At 37.6% G+C, this 23,989-nt stretch overlaps 2 protein-coding genes across 2 annotated transcripts in view; one reads left to right on the top strand and one right to left on the bottom strand.

Annotated features, from left to right (window-relative positions):
* CCDC146 (coiled-coil domain containing 146) overlaps positions 1 to 23,989 on the top strand; it is a 125,675-nt gene that overhangs the window by 41,005 nt on the left and 60,681 nt on the right. The gene's annotated exons all lie outside the window — the stretch shown is intronic.
* Positions 6,350 to 10,198, bottom strand: FGL2 (fibrinogen like 2). The gene is made up of 2 exons (XM_047752029.1): positions 9,485 to 10,198; positions 6,350 to 7,226 (listed from the first exon to the last, which is right to left on the bottom strand). Exons 1-2 carry the CDS (start codon positions 10,098 to 10,100, stop codon positions 6,520 to 6,522), a joined length of 1,323 nt encoding a protein of 440 aa, XP_047607985.1. The 5' UTR covers positions 10,101 to 10,198; the 3' UTR covers positions 6,350 to 6,519.

The following is a 23,989-nucleotide window of genomic DNA, read 5'->3' as shown; positions in this document are numbered from 1 at the left end:
ATAGATTCATTCCCATCTATCCTCTGGCAACCTAGATGTCTTCCCTGATGATTACACTAACATCCAAATGCTTTCCACTTAGATGCACCAACATATACATGCACTCATGCATACTTTGTATTCTGCATGACAATCCTCCAAACTCACAAGGCAGTGTCTTGTGAAGATGCAGTATCTAAGGCTTCAATATGTCACCACCTGAGAATGTTCACAACTGCTGATGCCCAACCCCACTCTCCCACCCGACCCCCCCACCTCACACTTTCTAGACAGTTTCCCCCTGCAGTCTTCCCCACTTTAGTCAGTCACGGGTCTCTCCTTCTAAGTTGCTCAGGCTAAAATTCTGCAGTTTTCTGTGTTACCTCTAATCTTTTCACTGTCCACCTCTTTACCTTAAAGATTCACTTCACTACAACCACGGTAGTACATGCTCTGATCACCTCTCTCCAAGAGTATTGCAAACACTGGCAAATGGGTATTCATGCTTCAGTCTTGTTTTGCAACAGTCTATTCTCGCCTCAGCAACACAAGTGATCCTTTAAAACTGTATGAGATCATGTACCACCTCAGCTCAAAACCCTTGAAGCTCTTACCTATTCAGAGTACAAGACAAAATCCTTACCATGACTCACAAGGTCTAGATGATCTGGCAGCCCCCACCCCCCATTTCTTATTTAACCTCAACTCCCTAGTCTGATTTCACCTCCTAAGCCCCCCTCCACCCCCAGACTGTCTGCTTTTCCAGCCTCCTTGCTGACCCTAAAATGTACCAAGCACTTTGCTCCAGATGTTCTCTTTGCTTGGAGCATCCTTCTCCCAGACAATTGCCTGGCTTGTGTTCCCAAATCTTTGCCTCTCCGTTTAAATGTCACCTCCTCAGAGAGGTCTTCCCATACTGCCTGTATAAAATACTATCTTTCCTCTGATACTCCTTATCTCTTTTACCCTGCTTAATTTTTCTTGGCATTTATCATATCTGTTTATTTATTCATCCCCTCTGATTAAATATGAACTACCCGAATATAGGGTTTTTGTCTGTTTTGGTCACTGATATATCTCTGACTTTCTTGAAGACTGTCTAGCACATGGAATACACTCAATAAATACTTTTTAAATGAATTGTAGGAAAATCCATTCCAACATTTCTGTCTTCATAAGTCTTTTAGTTCTAAGACATTTTTTGGCTTGTCAACTTTAGTTAGTACAAGCTGCTATTGAATCAAGGTTTGTGTTAACCAAACAAACTATTAGAACAAACACATCTGCCCAAGCTAGCCCATTGAATTCAGAATTTCTGGTAAATATACCTATATCAATGAATTAAATCACCTCTGAAATTCTGTTTTTCCTTTGTCAAGCAAACTTAAAATCTGTTTCCATGTGTATTCCCCAGCTTTCTGCTGATATAAATTAGCGAAGTTGTGTAAAGTTGCCTCCTGCTCCAATTTGACTTTATAGCTGACAGCAAGGCAAGTCATGCCCTTGTTATAAATTCAGAGATGCTAGGAGTGGGATAGAGGAGCCTAAAGGGAAATTAAGATCACTCCCCCGGGGAAAGGAAGCAACAGTGCCCTCCAGCAAGTCCTACTGAGCAGCACAGAGAACTATTTCCCATCTCTCGGGATAGAATATGATGGAAGATAGTATGGAAAGAAGAATGTATACATGTGTATGACTGTGTATACACACAAATGTTGGAATGGATTTTCCTACAATTCATTTAAAAAGTATTTATTGAGTGTTGCTGTGCTGTACAGCAGAAATTGACACAACACGGTAAATCAACTATACTCTAATAAAATCTAAAATAAAATAAAATAGAGCCTTATCAAACATAGAGAAGGAACCACTTCAAGAAGCAAAGGAGGCTCAGGCACATTTGGGAATTCAGGGGGCTTTTGAGTTCTCCAAGTATGCCCAATTTCCCACACTTCCAACTCTTTCCAATCAATAAACAAAAGAAACCTGGAAAAGCTGTGATTCTGTAGACGTTGCAGTTTGGCAAGGCACGGGGTGAAACTGAGTTTGGATTCAGGCAACTCTGCTTGTTATCTCTGGGGAGAGGGAGGAGACAGGAGTTGAAGAAGGTTTGCAAAAAGGCTCTTTAGTCTAACCTAAATTTTTAAAAAATTAAAGAATTCATGGATTTTGTATGATCAAACTTAATTTCAACAACATAGTTTAAGAAATATAAAAAAAATTTTTGCTTTAGGAACTCAGCCAGGTAGCACAATCCCTGTCTGGCCTGACACAACCACACTCCTCTGCATGACATGTACCCCGAGGGGTGTTTCCAGAACCTCTTCTAAAAGTTTGCTATTGTTATGTACCAGCCTCACAGTACACCTGATCCTGTTGTGCCATATTTTCCCACAGCTCTCATCACTTCTAACCTGTATTCACCATCTCCCAAATCCTCAGATTTGACAGCACCACTCCTTCCCTAGTTATAACTCTGGCTACTTAGACTATAGCTCTTCATCTGTGGTAACATATTCATGAACCACTTTGAGTAACAACACTCTTGTCTCAAATTTCCTTTCCATCCTAGCCAAACAAATTCATTTCAGGTAAACCTAGATGATGATTGAATAGTGTAATGTATAATAAGGAATATATACGATAGCATTGGACCAAAGAGAAGGGGCACAAACCCCTCCCGATGTCATCAGGGAAAACAGCCCAGAAAAGATAATTATTTAGAATGATGAAGATATGATTATACATGTGTATTTTCCAGGTGCTTTACGTATGCTATCTCATTTAAACCTGTCAATAACTCTTTGTCAGATTCTACTATTACCCCTTTTGTATGATGGAAGGAACCAAAGAACAGTAAGATCAAGTGATTTTGCCTGTGATCACACAGCTTGCAAACAATGGAGCTGAAATTCAAACCTAGTAAGTTTGGCTCCTGAGTTCCTACTCTTAATTATGGGTAATAAGAAAAAACTTAGCTGGGTTAAGGATGGCATTCTGTCTAGACCAAGAAAACAGTAGCACAAAGGAGTGAACACTGAGAGAACATGGTTTGTTCAAGAACAAGGCATTCAGTATGGCCAGAGTGTGTGCAGTGGCAGAAAGGTAGGCAGAAATTGAAACTGGTTTGTGAAGGGGCTTATTTGATGGATTTTACCATATAAAAAGGAGGAGCTGTTGAAAGGTTTTAAGCAAGAAAATGACATGATCAGAACTGTTTTTGAATAATCTCTCTGGCAGTGATTTGGAGGATGGATTGGGACAGATTCAAACTGGGGACACAGGTTTACCATTAGGATGGGTTCGCATTGTCCTACCTAAGAGGATGATGAAGGCTAAACCAGAGCAGCAACCCGAATGCTGGAAAAAAAGAGGAGATGGAGTTAAAGGCCGCAAAAGGAAACTGAAACTTCTGTATTTCAAATGTGTCAACAGTGTTCTAGAGGGAAATAAGATAATGGTGTTCCTGCATTTGCCTCTGACTTCCTGTTGATGAAATAGGACACATTAAAGCCTTCAAAGAGTCAAAGATATTGTCTAGTTAGGTAAACATTTTCCAACTTTTCGGACAAGTATGTAAAAATTATTTTGCAACCAGTAACCCATGTTCCCACAGTGAAGAAATAGATTTGAAGATTAAATCTTTTATTTCACAAGTTTTTAAAAGACATGAAACATCAACATATTTATACATAAAGGAAAATACGAATTCTAAGCAAGGGCTTATTGTGACGAGTTACCCATCATGTTTTACCTTTAAACCTTCTACCCTTTCCTTGAGTAGCCATTCAAAACTAAGGGCCAGCAAATTTTGGTACTTGGATTTTTTTTTTATCTTTGTGTATTGAAGTTCTTTATTTATTGGATAGATCCTTTATTTATTGGATCCATCCAATAAATTTCATTTGGAGCATAACTACTTATCAGAGAAAATTTGATTTTTTTTTCCTCAGTGATGAGTGAACCAGTTCCATTTGGAATTTCTAAGGACCCAATAATATTAGCCAATATTTTCAAATATGATAAAGCTTGAAACAATTTGTTAATTAAGAGAATACTAGCCATTAAAATGGAACTAAGGCAAGATGCTAAAATAATACATTTGTTAATAGTCAAGCCATATTTACGACCATTATCATATATTAGTAAATGGTTGTGTTAAGCCAAAAAAATTCTCTCAGATATAGCCTATTTCCATCAATATGTTAAAGATCATCAAAGTCTAAAATATATCTAGTATCATAATAAGTGACACGAAATGATTTCAAAAAGGAATTTCTATGTTACATAACTTGTTATTAGAAAGGTGCCATAAAAGTATGATGGAAAATAAAATTTTGATTCTTTGAAATAAGATGGAAAGCTGGAAGGACAAACTTTTGAGTATTTATGTCGATCAAATGAATTGTTTGCCACAGCCTCCTGAAACTACACCTGTTTCTCACTAAATCAGGGAACACTCGCTTATATGAGCTATTTTTCTTTAGAACTATATTTTTTTAAGGAGTGCATTTTTGATCACAGAAATATACCTAAACTTATATATATATATATAGTAAGTGAAAATACCCTTGTCTGAAATACATTATATAATATCAAAATCTTCTTAGTCTTGTTTTACAAGAAAAAAGAGAGAAATATAGAATAAATTAGTTACAACATTTACATTTGGTATCCTATTAAGTAGAAATGAAGCCTTTGAAGTCTACAATGGTATTTTACATTTTGGTCACCACTTAATTCTATTTGCATTTCTCTTGCTTTAGTATTTTAATAGTATTCATAAAAACATAGTTTTCATCATGTTTGCCTGAAAATTTTGCATGTTATATATTTTTAAAAGAGTATCTTGCTTCTTCTTGATTAGACTTTTTAATATAGGGCAATATTCAAAAAGTTAACTTGTTCCCTAAAGCTACTCTCCTCCTTAATCTCTTCAAATAATGGGGAAAGCTGCATTTTTGTGAATTTATTTTAAAATCTTTGTTAGTAGAAACAGACACTAGAAATTAAAGATTGAATGTATTTGTATGACTCACATAGTACAGTGTATTCTTTCAGATTTTACTCTAGAGTTGTTTTTTTTGTTTTGTTTTGTTTTTTTTTTTAGGGTTGCACCTGTGGCACATTTGCAGGCTAGGGGTCCAATTGGAGCTATAGCTGCCGGCCACAGCAATGCCAGATCCAAGCCACGTCTGTGACCTATACCACAGCTCATGGCAACACCAGATCCTTAACCCACTGAGTGAGGCCAGGGATCAAACCTGCATCCCCATGGATACTAGTCAGGTTTGTTAACCGCTGAACCATGACGGGAACTCCAAGAGCATTTTTTTTTTAAACATGCAGTAGAATACTGCTGTTCTCTCTGAAGTGATCCCTTTTTTACAATGATGCAATTTAACAATTTTTATAATCTTTTAAATATAATACTTGCATTCTAAAATTAATGAATTGTAAAATTCTATTTTTGTTTTGTTAAAAAAAACTATATTTGAATCTTCTGATAGCAAAATAAGCAATACACCAGTAGGGTTAAAGTATATAATATTTGAACCACTGTTCTGTATATATTTCAAAATTCATATGCTTTTTGTGAATAGATTTATCTCTTTGTCCTATACAACTTAGCTTTGAATGAAATGAATCTCTTAATGATATTATTGCTTTGGATATTACATTGGCCTTCAGAGTGTTATAGTCTATAAATAAGTGCTTCACTCCCCACCCATACCTACCAAAGAAAATCTACCAGTAGTCTCATACAGTAGTGAGCAGTCTTAAATTTAAAACTATTATGCATCAGAGCAAAGGAAGACGGTTTTTATGTTAAAGCAGTTTTTACCATCAAACATCTGAGGAATTATACACTATGAATGAATTACCTTTAAACCATGGTCTTTAAGGTTAAATTAATTTTCTGAATGCTTTTAGGAGGGACAGTATATTGTCGCATTTTAAAATATTTTAAATAAAATTTAGCATTTCAGGATTAGTACATGAACAGGTTTAATTATACATATTTCCCTTTGCTTGGGAACTAAAATGCTGTAAATGCCGTAAATAGAGTAAGTTTATCTCAGAATGAGGAATAGGGTATTTAGAGACAAATAAATACCCAATAGTTATTTAGGGCCTGAAAAGAGTAATATGCCTTCAGATGTCTTCAAGTCTCAGGCAAAATACAGATTACTTGTGTAAAATTTAGCCTGCTGAATAAGCAATTATTTTTAGTTCGAGTAAGATGAGCAATAAAAACTTTTCAAATAAAAGAAAGTAAGAGAATTATAAATCTAATGTGTAATTCTCAAAATTCCCCTTGCTTGCAAGTGTTTATTTGGATAACAGTGTAACAGCAACAAAGGACTTCTTTACAAGGCATATTTTTCAGCTTTATTTCAAATCCTGTATAGCATAAGAACCCACTGCTCAGAGATAAGTTTTAAGCCATGAAGAGGAGTATGAAACACATTCCAAAGTGCTGAAAGAATTAATTGCCCTATTAGGAAATGAATACCCAGAGGAATAAGCATTAGTGATTTACGGCTTAAAGTACTTGGGTCTGATCATCATTTTGGCTTCTTTGAAAGAGGACCTGTAGCCACCAGGTTGTGCCTCACTTATACCAGGCCAGGTGCCCCAGAAAATCCCATTTCGAACACCTCTGTATTTTTGGTTATAATATTTGCCATTTAAGTTTGCAGAAAGACAAGCATCAAACCACCAACCCGAGCTGTAGTAGAGCCCACAGTTCCCAGAGGGATATCGATCGTTGTCTCTATCTGGGGTGGTGAAATACTTCATGTCATGGTTGTAATGTTTACTGAAACGCAAGGCATCTCCAGCGGTGCCGTTATAGTTACCAATGTGTAGACGGTATTTGAGAAACTCATTGGCCACATAAAAGTGATCATACAAGGCATAGAGCTTGATACCATTAAAGTCTTCAAGATCTATTCTTAGAATCATATCCTTACTCTTGGTCAGAAGATGAATTTTATCATTCCCCAACCAAAATTCTCTTCTGAGGTTTCCAAAGCCAACTTTGTAGTCTCGCCATGTTCTGGTGAAGTTGGTGCTTCCATCAAGACGTGCCTGCAGCACTGTCCAGCCTCCCCCCATGGTCTCCATGTCACAGTAAACTTCAAAGCTACTGTTTTTGGGATCCGGTGTAACTCTGTAGATCTCACTGCTCCTTTTGCCTATTGTGTAGTATTCAGAGCAATCTTTATATATAAGATGTTGAACTGAAGGAGTGAAAAAAAAAATAAAGGCATTGGATTTTGTTAATAAAAACTATGCATCGAAAGAATTCTTTAGATGTACAAAAGCAGTTTGATAACTCAGTCAGTGGTGATAATGAAACCTGGCTCTGCTAAACGTACTTGAACCTATTTGGCAAATGCTTGTTAAAGGCCTCAGAACAAGAACCTGGTGTTATAAAGCAGACCAAGCTCTCCAACACTTTCTTGGTTGGTGATAATATTGATAATGTGAACAGCAAACATCACCAGCAAGAAATAAAGAGAATAGTCTCAGTAATTCTTTAATATTTCATAAGGGCTCCCCAGTTGCTCTAGGCATTTGGCCAATGACTTGATAACATTTTCACACTTGGTCTGCACGTGAACTGTATGACGTAGATATTATTACCATTCTGCTGGTGAGAAAGAATATTTAGGCTCAAAGAAGATCACTGGCTTGCCCAACTTCACAGAAACTTTCAGTGGCAGAGCCAGGACACAAACTCAGATCTGGTTGGCTGCAAACCTTGTCCTTATAAGCACTGTATCCCTTGGCCCTGAAGGTCAGGTGATTCCACTTCTCCCGGAACTGCATTCCGTGCAGGCAGAGGAAACACATGCTTCTGTTTCCTTTGACCTAGAGATGCTAATAGCCTCCACTTTGAGGACATTTTATAGGATTTTTCCAATTGATACATTAAAATTCTAAAGTACAGCACTGCTCAACATTCCCATTTATTTTACTTGCTTGACAATTAAAGAAGTTCAAGTTAAAAAATTTAATTATATACCAGTATTCTTCTTCTGAATTTATTATCCAGGAAAATATTTAGTGTTTCACGTTTGGATTCTAGAAGGAAACCACACGTGCTTGTATTCAGAATAAATATAATAATCAGCTACTGTGGTTCTGCAGGAATCAAATACAGATATTTACTCCCAGATAATTTCTATAAAAATAGGTGCCAGATAAAGCAAGTTTGGTAGAAGACACTCTGAGCCACACTTAATCTATTCATGTATATTTAGAACTCAAACATTCAGATACTTGCCCCAATCTTAGTAGAAAAACAGGCAGTAGACTCTTGTTCTTGTCATTACAAACTGCCATGCAGCATCCCGTCTAACAAGCACCCAGGTGTGTTACCTGACTTGAACCTCTGCCTTGCAATGTGCAGGGTACCCTTAGATACAGGCTGCTGGGAGTAATAACAACAGTGGTCCATGAAACTCCCAACTCCCTTCACTCCTAGATTCCCTGGGAATGGGGCACGCATGAGGTAGGTACTTGTTCCAAATGAATACCATCTCTGCTGCAAGTGCCATATCCTTTAACCTCACACTTACAATAAGCAGAAATTCTAATGCAGAGATGCCTTTCCAAAATGTAATAAGACCACAGTCAGCAATGGCCCTAGGAACTCATGTGGGGAAAACCAGGGTTTGGGAGAACCAGTGCCACAGCCAGCAGTTCTTGTGCAGAGTAGACAGTTAGGTTTGTGATCTTTTTTTACTAAAGTTAATTTATTTACTAAAGTTAATTCAAATAATCTGGATGGGGAAGATGGGTTCTATTGTCACATGCTTGAATTCTAGTGAAAGAGAGGAAGGAATAAGAACATATTCCTAACTTTAGTGGCATACCAAAACTCCCCTTAAAATGCTTTTGTGCCACTAGATCTCAAAGCAAACAGTTTTGCACAGATGTGAAGCCTACAAGCTGCTTTTATTCCATCTATAAAGTCTTTGCTTTCCACGAGATATTTGGGATTATGAACTACAGATTACTTGCTCAAATCTTTCAAAGGTCTCTTGTTGCCACACAAGCAGCAATCACCCGACCACAAAAAAAAAAAAAAAAACAAAACCTGATTTCCAGAGTACAACCACAAACACTGCCTTATCTCCATTGTTTTCAGACATTCCAGTGAAGAGATAAATGTTAAACACAATGACACGTTAAGAAATTTGCCTTCTCCACTCTGTTTGTATGTAGTTCTGGCGTCAGCACATAAGGTCTTTGAAATTCAAAGTGCTTTCTAATGGAGACAGAACTCTTTATGATTTTTTTTGGTTCCTTAGGTCTTCTAACCTTTCTGTGGTCACATCTGCAAAGACAGCAGTTTTGCCTGTACTACCTTGATGCATAAAAGGCTTAATTTACTTAATCTGTCCTTTATTTTCCCAGGTTAATGTTTATGGGTATTGTCTAGCTATAAAACATTCCGGAACAAATGATAAGAAGGCATTATTATACATACCCGGACGTGACTGTATTTGTTCTTGACTGGGACACCGCGATGAACATTTGCCATCCAAACTATTGACAGCAAACGTTAGGTTTGCCACCTTGTTATCAACGTAATTTTCTATGTTGTTCATGTTTACAAGGCTCAGCTTCTCCAGGCGACCCTGAAGCCCGTCGATCTCTTCCTTGGCATTCTTCAGGTCAGAGGACAGCTTGTTAACCTCGTTCTCCAATTCTCTAACTCTGCTGTCATCAGCTTCTCCCGGGGCTCCTGTGCCCGGTGACAGCAGTCCATTCCTGCCTGGGTCTCGGTTGTCGTCAGCCTGCAGTCTGCAGTCTTGGCAAGTCTTCTTCAGGCTGTTCACAATTTCCTTGAGGTTCTGGACCTCTTTGAACACCTCCTCGATCCTGCCAAACTGCTTGGGGAGCTGAAGAGTCAAGGGGGGCAGGTTCACCTGGTAGGGACACCCGCCTATCTCTTCGCATTTCCCTCTGCTTTCTAGTCTCACCGGGCAGGCGTCCTTGGCTGCTTCATCTTTAATTTCCTCCGTCTCATTGTTGGCCACGACCAAAAAGCCATAAGCCGCGAGGACAGCGGAGCTCAGCCAGCACCAGTTCGACAGCTTCATCTCTGCGGTGGCGCTCACCCCAGCAGGGGAGGCTGCCGGCTCGAGCTGTTTTAAGAGCAGCAGCTGCCTGCCTGAGTCAGGCTTTCTGTTCTCAGAAAAGGGCGGGAGCACTTTCATCACAAGGTTCACAAACGCAGAGGAAAAGGAGACTGTCCTAATCCAACTAGGCTTGCCAAAAACTGTAACTGATCCGCAATCCAAATAATCCGCTTTGGAATTCCTGTACTCAGAGGCACATATTCAACACGTTTCACTCATCGTTTATTTTTTAAAAGCACAAGAAGAACCTTGGGTTTTAAAATAATTATATGTGAAATGAATCATTCCATTGTACTTAACTCCACAGTGGGGGCAAGAGTTTTTAAAGATAAAAATAAATGTGCTAATTATCCAGATTGTGCAAAGGAACAGAAATATTGCAGAAATGGAAATGGTTCTTTTTCCTTTCTGGAAGGGGGCATTAGGAATCCTGTATTTTCTTCTCTTTGGGCTTTCAGACAGACTCTCAGGCACTTATAATTTTAAATGTAACGAAGTTCAGCTTTTTCTGCCTCTTGCAGTGGACTTTTGTTTCATCTATTTGAGATCAGAAGAAAACTGATAGAGAAAAAAGTGCTACTTTCTATCCCTTTGACTACAGCATAGTGCAGCACAAATGTCTAGATGACAGAAACACATAAAAGCACATCACTGCCTTACAAAGGCAGCCTCCTCCTTTGCCTTTCACTATTTTTGTGATTGCACTGTCCTTCCACGGCCGCTGAATGTGAGTCTTTGAACTACTCCCCTCTCTTTCTGATTCTTTTTGTGTCCAGCATCTTTGCCTTCCCTTCCCACTGGCAGCCTGGTGGTCCCCTCTCTGTGCTTTCTGCCTTCAGCATACATCCCTCTACCTGGACTGTGTGCCACTTGCTGTATCACTACCTTGCCCCACACATGTCTGCAGCATGACTGTTCACACTTGTCAAACTTTCTCTTTAGGGTTTTCCAGCTTTTCTCCTGAGAGGCTGAGGGCAGGGAGGGGGAACAGCTTCAATTGGAGAAACCACCTCCTTTTAATTTGTTTTGCATATTGGTATCTCATATATAAGATTTTTATTTAAAAAGGGATTTTATTGCTTAATTTCAAAAGTATGGCTAAAAATCCAAATTCTTATTATTCTTATATTATTTAAAGCACCCTGTAATCTGTCTCCTATTTATTTCTTTAACCTGATTTCCTACTATTTTTCTAAATACTTCTCTAGCCCAGCCAAACTGTTGACATCCTCTGACCTATTCAAATTTAACTATTCATAATCTCTAAATGTGTCAGGCTTACTTTACACTCTGGAGACCTGGATTCCATCCACGGATCAACTTCTTGCTGGATAGATAGATAGATAGATAGATAGATAGATAGATAGATACAGATAGATAGATATAGATATCTAATATATATATATATGGATATTCTCTCTCTCTCTCTCTCTCAGCCAGGGACTGAAACCAAACTACAGCAGTGACCCAAGCCACAGCAGTGACAATGCCAGATCCTTAACTGCTAGGCCACCAGGGAACTCCTCTTACTGTATATATAGATCATTAACTTGGCTGACCCTTGTTTCCTGTAACTGTGAAGGAGAATTTGGCTATCCTTCCCTCATACAGCAATGATCGTAATAAAATTTGAGTGGTGGGGTGCTTATGGGAAAAAAATGCAGTGTATAAACCTAATGTTTTTTTCCAAAACAAATTTGTCAAACATGTTCTACACACCTTATGCCTCATTTTCCTCCATCTTCCTCCAGCTTTTTTAAAAAATTAAGTTTCTCTCTTTATTCCATTTAAAGTATCCAAACCAATTTTAGGCAAAATGTTAACTCTTTGACTAAAAATATCGATTTAATCTCCTAATTTCATTTTTCTTTCTCCATCCACTTTTAAGTCATGACATTCCCCTGTTGTGAGGGGAGAAATAAATGATTAGATAATTTTTAAAAGAAATAAAATGATGATATTATAGATGATATATGAAAAATATAAAGCAGAAATATATAGGAATGATGTTTAGTTTAAGGTACATTATTAAATGCCTTTGACTGGAGAGGCTATAAATTCACATATGTAGCCAGTCAAGTCTTTATTAAAGATCTGTATACTACTCAGCACTATGCTAGAGCATATAGACAGTCATCCATCCATCCGTCCATCCATCTATCCATCCATCATATATTAACTGAGCATCCTCTATATGTGAGACACCATTCCAGGCACTTAGTCTACACTAGTGAACATATCAGACAAAAATGCCCTTTTCCTTCTTAGGAAGAGGTATTGAGGACCTTGTATTTTGTTCCTGATGGACTTTCAAGTGAAATCATAGGTAGGTACCTCAGAGCTTTTCTAAATCAAACAAAAGTGCAGCTTTCTGACTCCTGCGCTGGGCTTTTGATTCATCTCTTTGAATCAAGGATTTGCTTTCCAGGCACTGCTGCTGATTCTTGAGTCCTGCCTACCATACATGGCCAAGGGCCAGTGGCAAAATTCTACCTGAAAATCTTGGATGTCCTATGGGCACTGGCTCCTGTCCCTCTGGGACCATACAGAATACCCCACATAAATGAAGAAAATTGCTTTATTCATCAGTTTTTATTGACACTAATAAGTGGGACTCTGGGTTCTTAATTTTGAAAAATTATTGTTCACCTAATACAGGCAGACTCTAAATGACTTCCACATGAAAGAGGCTCAACCTGCCTAACGAATTTATAGCCTCCGGGGTGGGAGGGGGGGTGTGTCGAGAGTGTTGTGCTATGGTTGTGCAAGAAGCTTTCACAGACTATGTGCAGATGACCAAAGAAAGGGCTCAAAACATTAAGGGACTTGCCTATGGTTTTGCACTTTTTAAGGGACAAAGTTGAAATCGGAACCTGCATCTGACTCCAAAGTTCATGTCTTTTCTCCTGTGCCACCCTGTTGTGTGTGTGTGTGTGTTGGGGGAGTGGCAGAGAGATAATACTGGAAAGGAATCTTGATACCATGTTGTAGAGAGCCTAATGCTTAAATCACTGCTCACATCAGTGGGGAGCCACTGAAGGTTTTTGAGCAAAGGGTAGAGGCTAATTTAAATAGTCCAGGTCATTGTTTCCCAAAGTATGTTTTCTGGAATGTGAGTGACTAGATGGTATAAAGGTTATTGAATATAGAGTTCCAGGGACAGATGACTCTGAAAACTATCAGTCATATGCTACCGTGCATTGTGGCTGGCTGTAAGGAAAATAATGGATGCTCCATTTTTCAAATTTTGGTTGATAATGGGGACCTTTTTTCCTAGGACCACTATTTTGGAATGAATCTACTGCTGGAAACCATAGGAAATGGTGAGAGGTGTCAGAAGGGGGTGATCAAGGGGTAGCAGCTATTTTTGGCAAGGAGTACTAGAAGCCATAGGAGCTGATAAGGGATGAAAAATCAAAGGAGAGGGAAGAGTTGAAGGAGGACTATGAAATAAGACTCTATGAAAGTTCATGCCATGGCAATGTGAGTAGAGAGGGAGCAGTACGTTGGGAGAGTATAGAAGTATTCTTTCTGTTTTGAATGCAGTGCCAAGTCACCAAGTAGAAACATCTAACAGACAGGTGAACACCCACATATTAAAAACAACACAGAATGGATATGGATGTCAATTTAAAACCAAAGGAACAAAAAGGATGATAAAATATAAGAACCAGAAGAGTGGAGTTTCCACCGTGGTGCAGCAGAAATGAATCCAACCAGGAACCACAAGGTTGTGGGCTAGATCCCTGGCCTCGCTCGGTGAGTTAAGGATCCGGCATTGCCATGAGTTGTGGTGTAGGTCACAGACGTGGCTCAGATCCCACATTGCTGTGGCTGTGGCTGTGGCATAGGCTGACAGCTGGAGCTCCGATTCAACCCCTAGCCTGAGAACTTCCATATGCGCCATGGGTGCAGCCCTGAAAAGACCAAAAAACCCCCCAAAAACCAGAAGAGTGCAGTGTCATGAAGATGGGGAAAGAGGGTTTCAAGGAGGCAGCCATCAGATACTGAGAACCTTACTAGCTGACTTTTGTCCTCATCGCCTGTGGAATTCCCACCCTTTGACCTCGACTTTCAGCCTTCTCCCTCTTGCTGGAAAGGCTTTCCGGGTTTTTTCATCCCCAGCCTGCCCTGATTCCTCATGGTAGTTGCAAAACTTTCTACCCCAAATCTGCTCTCAGCCTAGAACTGATACATTATGTCCACTTACAGACTCATTTTTCACATCTAAAGTAATTATTTAACATATACATGTTGGAGTTTTAAAGTAGCCAGATATGTTTCTATAAAGCCCCATACGAAAATTACTTTCATCAGTTACAACATATTCAAATTTCTTTATTTTTTTCCTTATGCAAAGGGTATTCAACAGAGGATCTGCATTTGCTGTATCTGAATCAGATTCCAAAAGCAAATTTTCATTTTGCTTAATATGGTTTTTTTTAAAAGTAAAGAGACCTTTTATGTTTCTATTTGTATCAAAGGAAGTAGGTTAAATTTAATAATTATTATAGTACTGAGATCCTTTCATTGATATTATGCCTATCAATTTAATATATTTGTGATTTCTAACTTATTAAATTCAAGGAAGGTTATCTTTGAAGGTTCTTTAGGAAATACATGTTTTTGTAATAAAAAATTTAAAACATTCACTTCTTAAACTACTTGATTTGAAATGTCAACAGTAAATAATGTTTTTCTTAATCACTTAGTGGTCTTAGTCCTTGTTCATTATACATTTCATGGAAAGAACTTTAAATAAAAGCCTGATCTCAGCAAACCATAGAGATATTAAGAATCTCATGGACATAGAGAACAGACTTGTGGTTGCCAAGGGGGAGGGGGGAGAGAGTGGGATGGACTGGGAGTTTGGGGTTAGTAGATGCAAACAATTACATTTAGAATAGATGGCAATGAGGTCCTACTGTATAGCATGGGGAACTATATCCATACTCTTGGGATAGAACATGATGGAAGATAGTATGAAAAAAAGAATATATATATGGTATATGTATATTCTTAATTTTAAACTTTTTTTGTTAAAGAAATCCCGGACCCAATTTATTTTTATTTATTTATTTATTTATTTTTGTCATTTCTTGGGCCGCTCCTGCGGCATATGGAGGTTCCCAGGCTAGGGGTTGAATCGGAGGTGGAGCCACCGGCCAACGCCAGAGCCACAGCAACGCGGGATCCGAGCCACGTCTGCAACCTACACCACAGCTCACGGCAATGCCGAATCGTTAACCCACTGAGCAAGGGCAGGGACCGAACCCGCAACCTCATGGTTTCTAGTCGGATTCGTTAACCACTGCGCCACGACAGGAACTCCCAATTTTAAACATTTTAAACAGTGAAAACACCATCAAAAAAGCACAAAAAATGTGGGAAATGTGACACTTAGCCCACAAAAAAAGCACTTGTTTATAGTATGAGTGTTAAACAAGACAACAGAGTCTTACTCTTTGAGCTCAGCTGGGAATGAATGTGTTGTGCAGCTTAAACTTTTCCCCACCCAGCACGTCTGCAAATGGTGCCCAAAGCCCACAAGTATTAACTTGGTGTTACAAATAAATTCCAACAAGAAAGTGAATTTGCAAATATGAAATACATGAATAATGAGGATTGACTCTATATTGTTGCAAAATCCAATGCTTTAAATTTTTAGAAATGTCTACATATTAATTTTACGTGTTAATTTGGTGTTATCTGTTTCATCCCTTGTACTCCTTAGGGTATTATTTGTTTTGTTTGTCTTTATTTGGCTTTTTAAAATAATACTAAACATGAATTTATGTAATATATGAAGTATTACATGTATCTACATTATGTTATATAAATGTATACATGATCATGCAATATCATACATGTTATGTATATTTAAATTGAATAATAAAATCTAGCTTAAGAATTCATTTCAGCTCATTCATAAGAACAGTATGCAGCTTAAACAATTAAGTTACTATGGAAAATTAAAATATTAAACTAATTCCATGCCAGGCAAATATTTTATGCTGAACATATGTCTTTTAAATACCTGTTCTTACTCTCTTGAAATTCGTTTTTAAAAGACTCAAGCTTATCTTATGAAATATATATGTCAGCATGTGAAATCTCAATAAATTTTCATTTAAAGACGATTTCCACTGTGCTGGTAACTAAAGAAAATATATGAAATGGTAGTTTTAATAGTAAACACTGAAACACACTGATAGCTCATCATCCAAGTTTTTCTAAGGAAATATTTTTTAGCATGATTTAAAGTATAGCATTCTGAGGTATAGAATTTTTTGAGTCTATTTCTTTTTCTGCTTCTAGTTTGATATTATCTGTGATTGAATCATTTCCCGTTATTTACAGTGAAAATTCTTCAGAGGATAAGAAACCACTTTTTGATCTTTATCAACAGATGTAGAACTGCTTGGCCCTTATTTGCTTATTTTAAAGTGCCCACCATTATTTACCACAGCTTCTGTATTTAACATACAATTATTTCAATCACATTTACATGTACGAATAATGTGGCATGTGTTTTAATACTTGATATAAAGTCCAGCTGCAATAATTCAGTTGCACAAAAAAATAACAAGATAAATGCACAAGTTGTATCCAGTCACATATAAATATAAGCTAGAATAAGTCTCCATTCCCTTACATTATCGTTTCAAAAACAGCTTGACATGACAGAGTGAAAAGAGCCTAAGAGTGGTAGTCATGGAACCCATGATCTTAGTGAGCAAACTTCCACTTTCTTGTCACTTAACTAGGCATTAGTTTCCTTATTTGTACTAAGAGGAGGTCAGATTAGAAATCTCTAAGGTCCTTTTCAGGGGCAATAGTTTATGACTATAAATGTTATGAATTAGAAACTATGTGCTAGCAAAGCAAGTCATAGGTACAGACGGTCCTTTCATTAAAGCATTAATTCCAATGGAAAATTGTAAACATCTACCTCATTTTAGCTATTTTGCCACTCAGTGAGTCCTTATTTTGCATTTACTGAACGATGCTCTGTACTGACCCTAGAGATGACAAAAGTAAAAAAACACATTCCTGACTTCATGCAGCTTTAAGCTGTATGATCAAAGCATCTTAAGCCAGTGACAGCCTTGGACCAACGCAGTGTGTTTGGCCTTACAGAAGGGATCAGCAAGGACACCAAGGCCTTTTCTGCACCCCTCATTTCCCTCCCACTACAGCGTGGCATTGGCCACTTCCTTCTCTAACTCTGACACTTTTAGAGTCATTCTTTTCAAGAAACTCATGGACTTGGAGAACAGACATGTGGTGGCCAAGGGGGAGAGGGAGGGAGTGGGATGGACTGGGAGTCTGTGGTTAGTAAATGCAAACTATTGCATTTGGAGTGGATAAGCAATGAGATCCTACTGTATAGCCCAGGAAACTATATCTAGTCACTTGTGATAGAACATGATGGAGGATAATATGAGAAAAAGAATATATATATATATGTATGTATGTATGTATGTATGTATGGCTGGGTCACTTTGCTATGTAGTAGAAATTGACAGAACACTGTAAATCAACTATAATGGAAAAAAATCATAAAAAATAGAGTCATTCTTTTAAAATTAAACCACGAAGTTATATAGTATCTGTAAATAACCATGGCTACATTGGCTATATACTGCCTGTAGAAAAGAGAACTTCCTGTTTCTCTCCTTTATTAGTCTTAATTCTTTGCCTCTTAACCCACTTCTAGTAACTCCTATCGCCACTCCAAAATCTCCCATTTACAAAGCAGAAAAAAGGAAGTGTTTGGAATGAAAGCCATTTTTAAAAGAAAACCATATACAATACAAATGGCATGCCTTCCCTAGGTCTAAAATTTACCTAATGAGCATGAATTAATATTGATAAAATACAGATTCTGCAGAATGCACAGAAGAAAGATATAGCTGTAGTACTGAAAATATAAAAGCACAGGAAGTAAATATATTAAAACTCTTTGCTTTCACATTAGTTGTTTTCCCTGTTTTCTCCTCTTGATATTTTTGCTTCTGCAGCATGGGGGGAAGAGGTGGCTCTTTGGAAATTAAAGCATATGGATTTTACTTTTTTCTAAGGCAGGCCCCAGAAGAGGCTTGGACTGACTTGGAGAATCTAGGCCAAGTTTAAGTTGCTATTCCTCCCTGCTCCACAAATAGCTAACATCTGCTGCTTATTATGTGGTCCATCTTCTCTAATTTTTCCTGATAAATCCCACCCAAACATAGAAGACAGAAATATAGTGCAGAGGAATGAATTGGAGCCCAAAGAGATGAAGGCGGTGGGATAAAGATGACAAAGAAGCAGAGAGAAGAGGGACTCGAGGAAAAGAAGGGAGAGAAATTGAAACATGGTGGGGTCTATACCAGAGCCTTTGGTTTAATGACCATATTAAATCCATATGTTAACTGTATAGGATTTTTTTTCCAGAATGGATATTGAGAGAACAAAGTTAGAAGCTATGATTGGAATAAGAACATTAGGGCATCAAAAATGAATGCTTTTTCCATCATTTTGACAGTGGCTAGTCATTCTGATAGTTTCGTCAGATTATATTATTATGTTGCCATCAACAAAGTTAAATAAACTTTTAGAGCATAGAAGTTCCAAAAAGGCTTACTTTATAAACAGTGGGAATTTTTAGCCAACATACACAATTTTCAAACGTTTATAAAGGAGTTTTGCTATGGAATTATTTGCTTTTATAACAACTTAACTCATTATGATTTCTTGAATTTTTCATATTTTAAAACACTGGTACTATAGCAAACAGCAAAATATCATTGTCTATACTCAATATATATCTATATCTATACTCGATATAGATCCCAGTAATTAATATAAAATATTTATAACAAATAGCATTTAGAGTTTTTTTGTTTTTGTTTTTTTTTTGTCTTTTTTGTTGTTGTTGCTATTTCTTGGGCCGCTCCCGCGGCACATGGAGGTTCCCAGGCTAGGGGTCCAATCGGAGCTGTAGCCACCGGCCTACACCAGAGCCACAGCAACGCGGGATGCGAGCTGCGTCTGCAACCTACTCCACAGCTCACAGCAACGCCGGATCGTTAACCCACTGAGCAAGGGCAGGGATCGAACCCGCAACCTCATGGTTCCTAGTCGGATTCGTTAACCACTGCACCACGATGGGAACTCCGCATTTAGAGTTTTTTAAAGGAAATTTAGCATTAAACAGCTACTTAAAATTTTTCTGGTGCTGTAAAACTTTAGGAAACGACATTACATGTTATCAGGAGCAGACCCTTCACTTTACAGGTGAGTAAACAGGTCTAGGAAAAGCTAAATGACCTGTACATGCCTGACCAGAGCTAGTCAGGTCTCCCAATTTCCATACCATCTATTCTACAGTACCCTTAATTTTTAGCTAGACTATAGAAAAATGCTCCAGCAATATAGTTCACCCATATTAAAAGTTTCCTTATAGAATGGTACTGGGATTTTGGAAAGCAATAGATTTCTTTGGGTCTTTCGCGATAACTGGGAATTCCGAAATAAGCTACTCAGTTCCCATGCTATATGTGAAAATGATTCAGACAGTTCTTCAATATATACTAATCTGTCCCAATGTTTTTTTTATTCATCTTTATGTTTGTGTACATTGTTTGGCTTGAAGTATAAATTCTTAGAATAATTATATTTTAAAAACATCTTGTGCCCCACCCTACCCAGACCTGCATTCCATAAGGCATATAACAAGTATTTTTTAAAAACCTCTTTTCTGAAAAAATTTTTTCTGATTATAGGTGAAATACTTGTTATTGTACAAAAAAGATTATAAAATACATAAATTCTCAAGAAACAAGAAAAATCTCAAGTAAACAACCTAAACTTACACCTAAAGAACTAGAAAAATAAGAACAAACAAAACCCAAAGTTATTAGAAGGAAAGAAATCATAAAGATCAGAGAAGAGAGAAATAAAATAGAGACTTAAAAATATAAAATCAATGAGACTAAGAACTAGCTCTTTGAAAATATAAACAAAATTGATAAACCTTTAGCTAGACTCATCAAGAAAAACAGAGAGGGCCCAAATCAACAACATCAGTGACATCAATGAAAAAGGAGAAGTTACAGCCAACACCATAGAAACACAAAGAATCATAAGAGGTTACCATGAACAACTATATGCCAATAAGATGAACAACCTAGAAGAAATGGACAAATTCTTGGAAATGTACAATCTCCCAAGACTGAAAGAAAAAGAAAATATGAAGCAATTACAAGAACTGAAATTGAATCTGTGATTTTAAAATTCCAACAAACAAAAGTCCAGGACCAGATGGCTTCACAGGGGAATTCTACCGAATATTTGGAGAAGAGTTAACACCTGTCCTTCTAAAACTATCTCCAAAAATTGCAGAGGAAGGAATGCTTCTGAACATATTCTATGAAGTCAGAATCACCCTGATACCAAAAATCACACAAAGATATGACCAAAAAAAAAAAAAAATTACAGGCCAATATCACTGATGAACATGATGCAAAGTTTCTCAACAACATATTAGCAAACCAACACAACAAAACATTAAAAGGATCATGCACCATCATTAAGTGGGATTTATCCCAGGGATGCAGGGATAGTTCAAAATCCACAAATCAATCAATATGATACACTATATTAACAAAGTGAGGAATAAAAATCCTATGATCATCTCAATAGATACAGAAAAGGCTTATGACAAAATTCAACATAATTTATTATAAAAACTCTCCACAGAGTGGGTATAGAGAAAACATACCTCAACATAATAAAGCCCATTTATGAAAAACAGAATTCTCTTCATGGCTCAGTGCTTAATGATACTGACTAGGATCCATGAGGATATGGGTTTGATCCCTGGTCTCACTCAGTGGGTTAAGGCCCCCGCATTGCCCTGAACTGTGGTAGGTCACAGACGAGGCTCAGATCCCACATTGCTGTGGCTATGGCATAGGCTGGCAGCTGTGGCTCCAATTTGACCCCTGGCCTGGGAATTTCCATATGCCACAAGTGTGGCCCTAAAAAGAAAAAGATAAAAAAAAAAAAAAAGAGGAGTTCCCATCGTGGCGCAGTGGTTAACGAATCCGACTAGGAACCATGAGGTTGCGGGTTCGGTCCCTGCCCTTGCTCAGTGGGTTAACGATCCGGCGTTGCCGTGAGCTGTCCTGTAGGTTGCAGTCGCGGCTGGATCCCGCGTTGCTGTGGCTCTGGCGTATGCCGGTGGCTACAGCTCCGATTCAACCCCTAGCCTGGGAACCTCCATGTGCCGAGGGAGTGGCCCAAGAAATAGCAACAACAACAACAACAACAAAAAGACAAAAAAAAAAAAGAAAAACACACAGCTAACATCACACTCAATGGTGGAAAAGATCAAGAACAAAACAGGAATGTCCGCTCTCACCAATTTTATTCAATATTGTATTGGAAGTCTTAGCTATAGCAATAAGAGAAGAAAAGGACCAAAAAAAAAAAATTCAAATTGGAAAGGAAGAAGTAAAACTGTTACTATTTATAGATACATGATACTATACATAGAAAATCCAAAAGGTACCAACAGGAAACTACTAGAGCTCATCAATGAAATCAGTAAAGTTACAGCATACAAAATTCATACACAGAAAACTGCTGCATTTCAATGCATTAACAACAAACTGTCAGAAAGAGAAATTAAGGAAAAACCCCATTTGCAGTAACATCAAAAAGAATAAAATAACTAGAAATAAATCTAACTAAGGGGGTAAAAGACCTGTAGTCAGAAAATTATAAGACACTGATGGAGTTTCTGCTGTGGTGCAGTGGGTTCAGAATCCACTGCAGCAGCTTGGGTCACTTTGGAGGTGTGGATACGATCCCTGGTCAGGCACAGTGGATTAAAGTATATGGTGTTGTGGCAGCTGCAGCACAGTTTGCAGGTGCAGCTTGGATTCAATCCCTAGCCCAGGTGTAGCAAGACAAAAAAAAAGACACTGTTGAAAGAAACTGAAGATAAATCAAACAGATGGAAAGATATACCATGTTTTTGGATTGGATGAATTAATATTGTTAAAATGACCACAGTGCCCAAGGCAATCTACAGAGTCAATGAAATCCCTATCAAATCACCATTTTATCCATTTTTAAGTGTACAGTTCAGTGGCATTCAATACATCATATTATTACACAACCACTACCACTGTCCATCTCCAGAAGTTTTTCATCATCTCATACCGAAACTCTGTATTCACTAAACAGTAAATCTCCATTCTCTGCTGCCTCACTCCTGGTAACCTCTGTTCTACTTTCTGCCTCTATGGTTATGACTATTCTTGGTACTTTGCATAAGGGGAATCATATTTGTCCTTCTGTATCTGGCTTATTTCAATTAGTATAATGTTTTCCAGGTCTGTTCATGTTGAAGCATGTATTAGAATATCTTTCCTTTTTAAAGCTGAATAATGTTCCTTTGTATGTATATATCACATTTTGTTTATATACCCATCTATTGATGTACATTTGGTGTTGTTTTCAACTTCTGGCTACAATGAATGATTCTACTATGAAAATAGGCATACAATAGGCAGCATCTGTTTAAGTCCCTGCTTTTATGGGTATACTCAGAAGTGGGATTGATGGATTATAGGGTAATTCTACCTTTAACTCTTTGAGGAACTGCCATACAGTTTTCCACACCAGCTACCCCCAATTTACATTTCCATCATCCATACATCAGGGTTCCAATTCCTCTACATTCTTGCCAGAAGTCCTTCCTTTCTTTCTTCCTCTCTTCCTTCCTTCCTCTTTTCTTTTTATAATAGCCACCCTACTGGATGTGAAGTGGTATCTCACTGTGATTCTGATTTGTATTTTGTGACAATTAGTGATGTTGAGGGCTTACTGACCATTTGTACTCTTCCTTGGAGAAATGACTACTTAGATCTTTGTCCATTTTTAAATTTTGGGTTGTTTTGTTTTTGTTATTGAAGATAGTATAACTACTTTTCTTAACATTTTAGTATAGTTTAAATCATCTTTCCAAATATATATGTGTGTGAAATTTTATAAAAATTAGACCATCTTCTACAAAGTTTTTAATCCTTTAGAATTCTGAGGTAATACACATATATTAAAAGCACAATTCAAATCCAATACTCAGCCACCATCCAGGTCAAAAAATGCTGTCAGTTCCCAGGAATTTCCCTCATACTCTGCCACTCCCTCCATAGGAGCTACTGTCCTGACTTTTATGATAATGCTTTTCTTGTTGTTCTTTAGAGTTTTACCATCTAAGCATGAATCCCTAAATACCATACTTTCTGTTTACCCATATTTTAAATTTGATATAAACAGAATCCTAGAAAATGTACTTTTTTTGTGTTTGGTTTCTTTCACTCTATGTTACATTTATGTGAATTATTCCTATTCTTACATGTATATTTCCATTTCATGGTTAGATCATTACCATATTGCCAGTGAATATTATGGTTGTTTCCAATTTTAATATGTTACTAATAATGTTACATGAATATTCTTGTACATGGCTCTTGGTACACTTGTGCATACACCTCTGCAGGCATTTATCAAGGAATTGTTTTATCACAGCGTTTGTGAGATTAGGCAATTTTTTTCATACAATTATTAATCATTTGGGTTTAAGTGACATACTTTCATGATCTCTATTAATTCTTCTAATAGAGTATTTTCTTTCTTTCTTTCTTTTTTTTTTTTTTTTTCAGGGCCACACGCACCACATGTGCAGCAAATGGAAGTTCCCAGGCTAGGGGTTGAATTGGAGCTATAGGTGCCAGCCTACACCACAGCCACAGCAACACAGGATCTGAGCCATGTCTGCAGCCTACACCACAGCT

Source organism: Phacochoerus africanus, chromosome 11 (assembly GCF_016906955.1).
Source record: "Phacochoerus africanus isolate WHEZ1 chromosome 11, ROS_Pafr_v1, whole genome shotgun sequence".
Lineage (NCBI taxonomy): Eukaryota > Metazoa > Chordata > Mammalia > Artiodactyla > Suidae > Phacochoerus > Phacochoerus africanus.
Note: the sequence above shows the minus strand (reverse complement) of the source record. Positions and strands in the feature narration are given on the sequence as shown.

Excerpts from the sequence above, each read along its gene's own strand:
- FGL2 (XM_047752029.1), bottom strand. The coding sequence starts at position 10,100 with ATGAAGCTGTCGAACTGGTGCTGGCTGAGCTCCGCTGTCCTCGCGGCT. Across the intron at positions 7,227-9,484 it reads ACAAATACAGTCACGTCCGG|TTCAACATCTTATATATAAA; the intron begins GTATGTATAATA and ends TCACTCCTTCAG.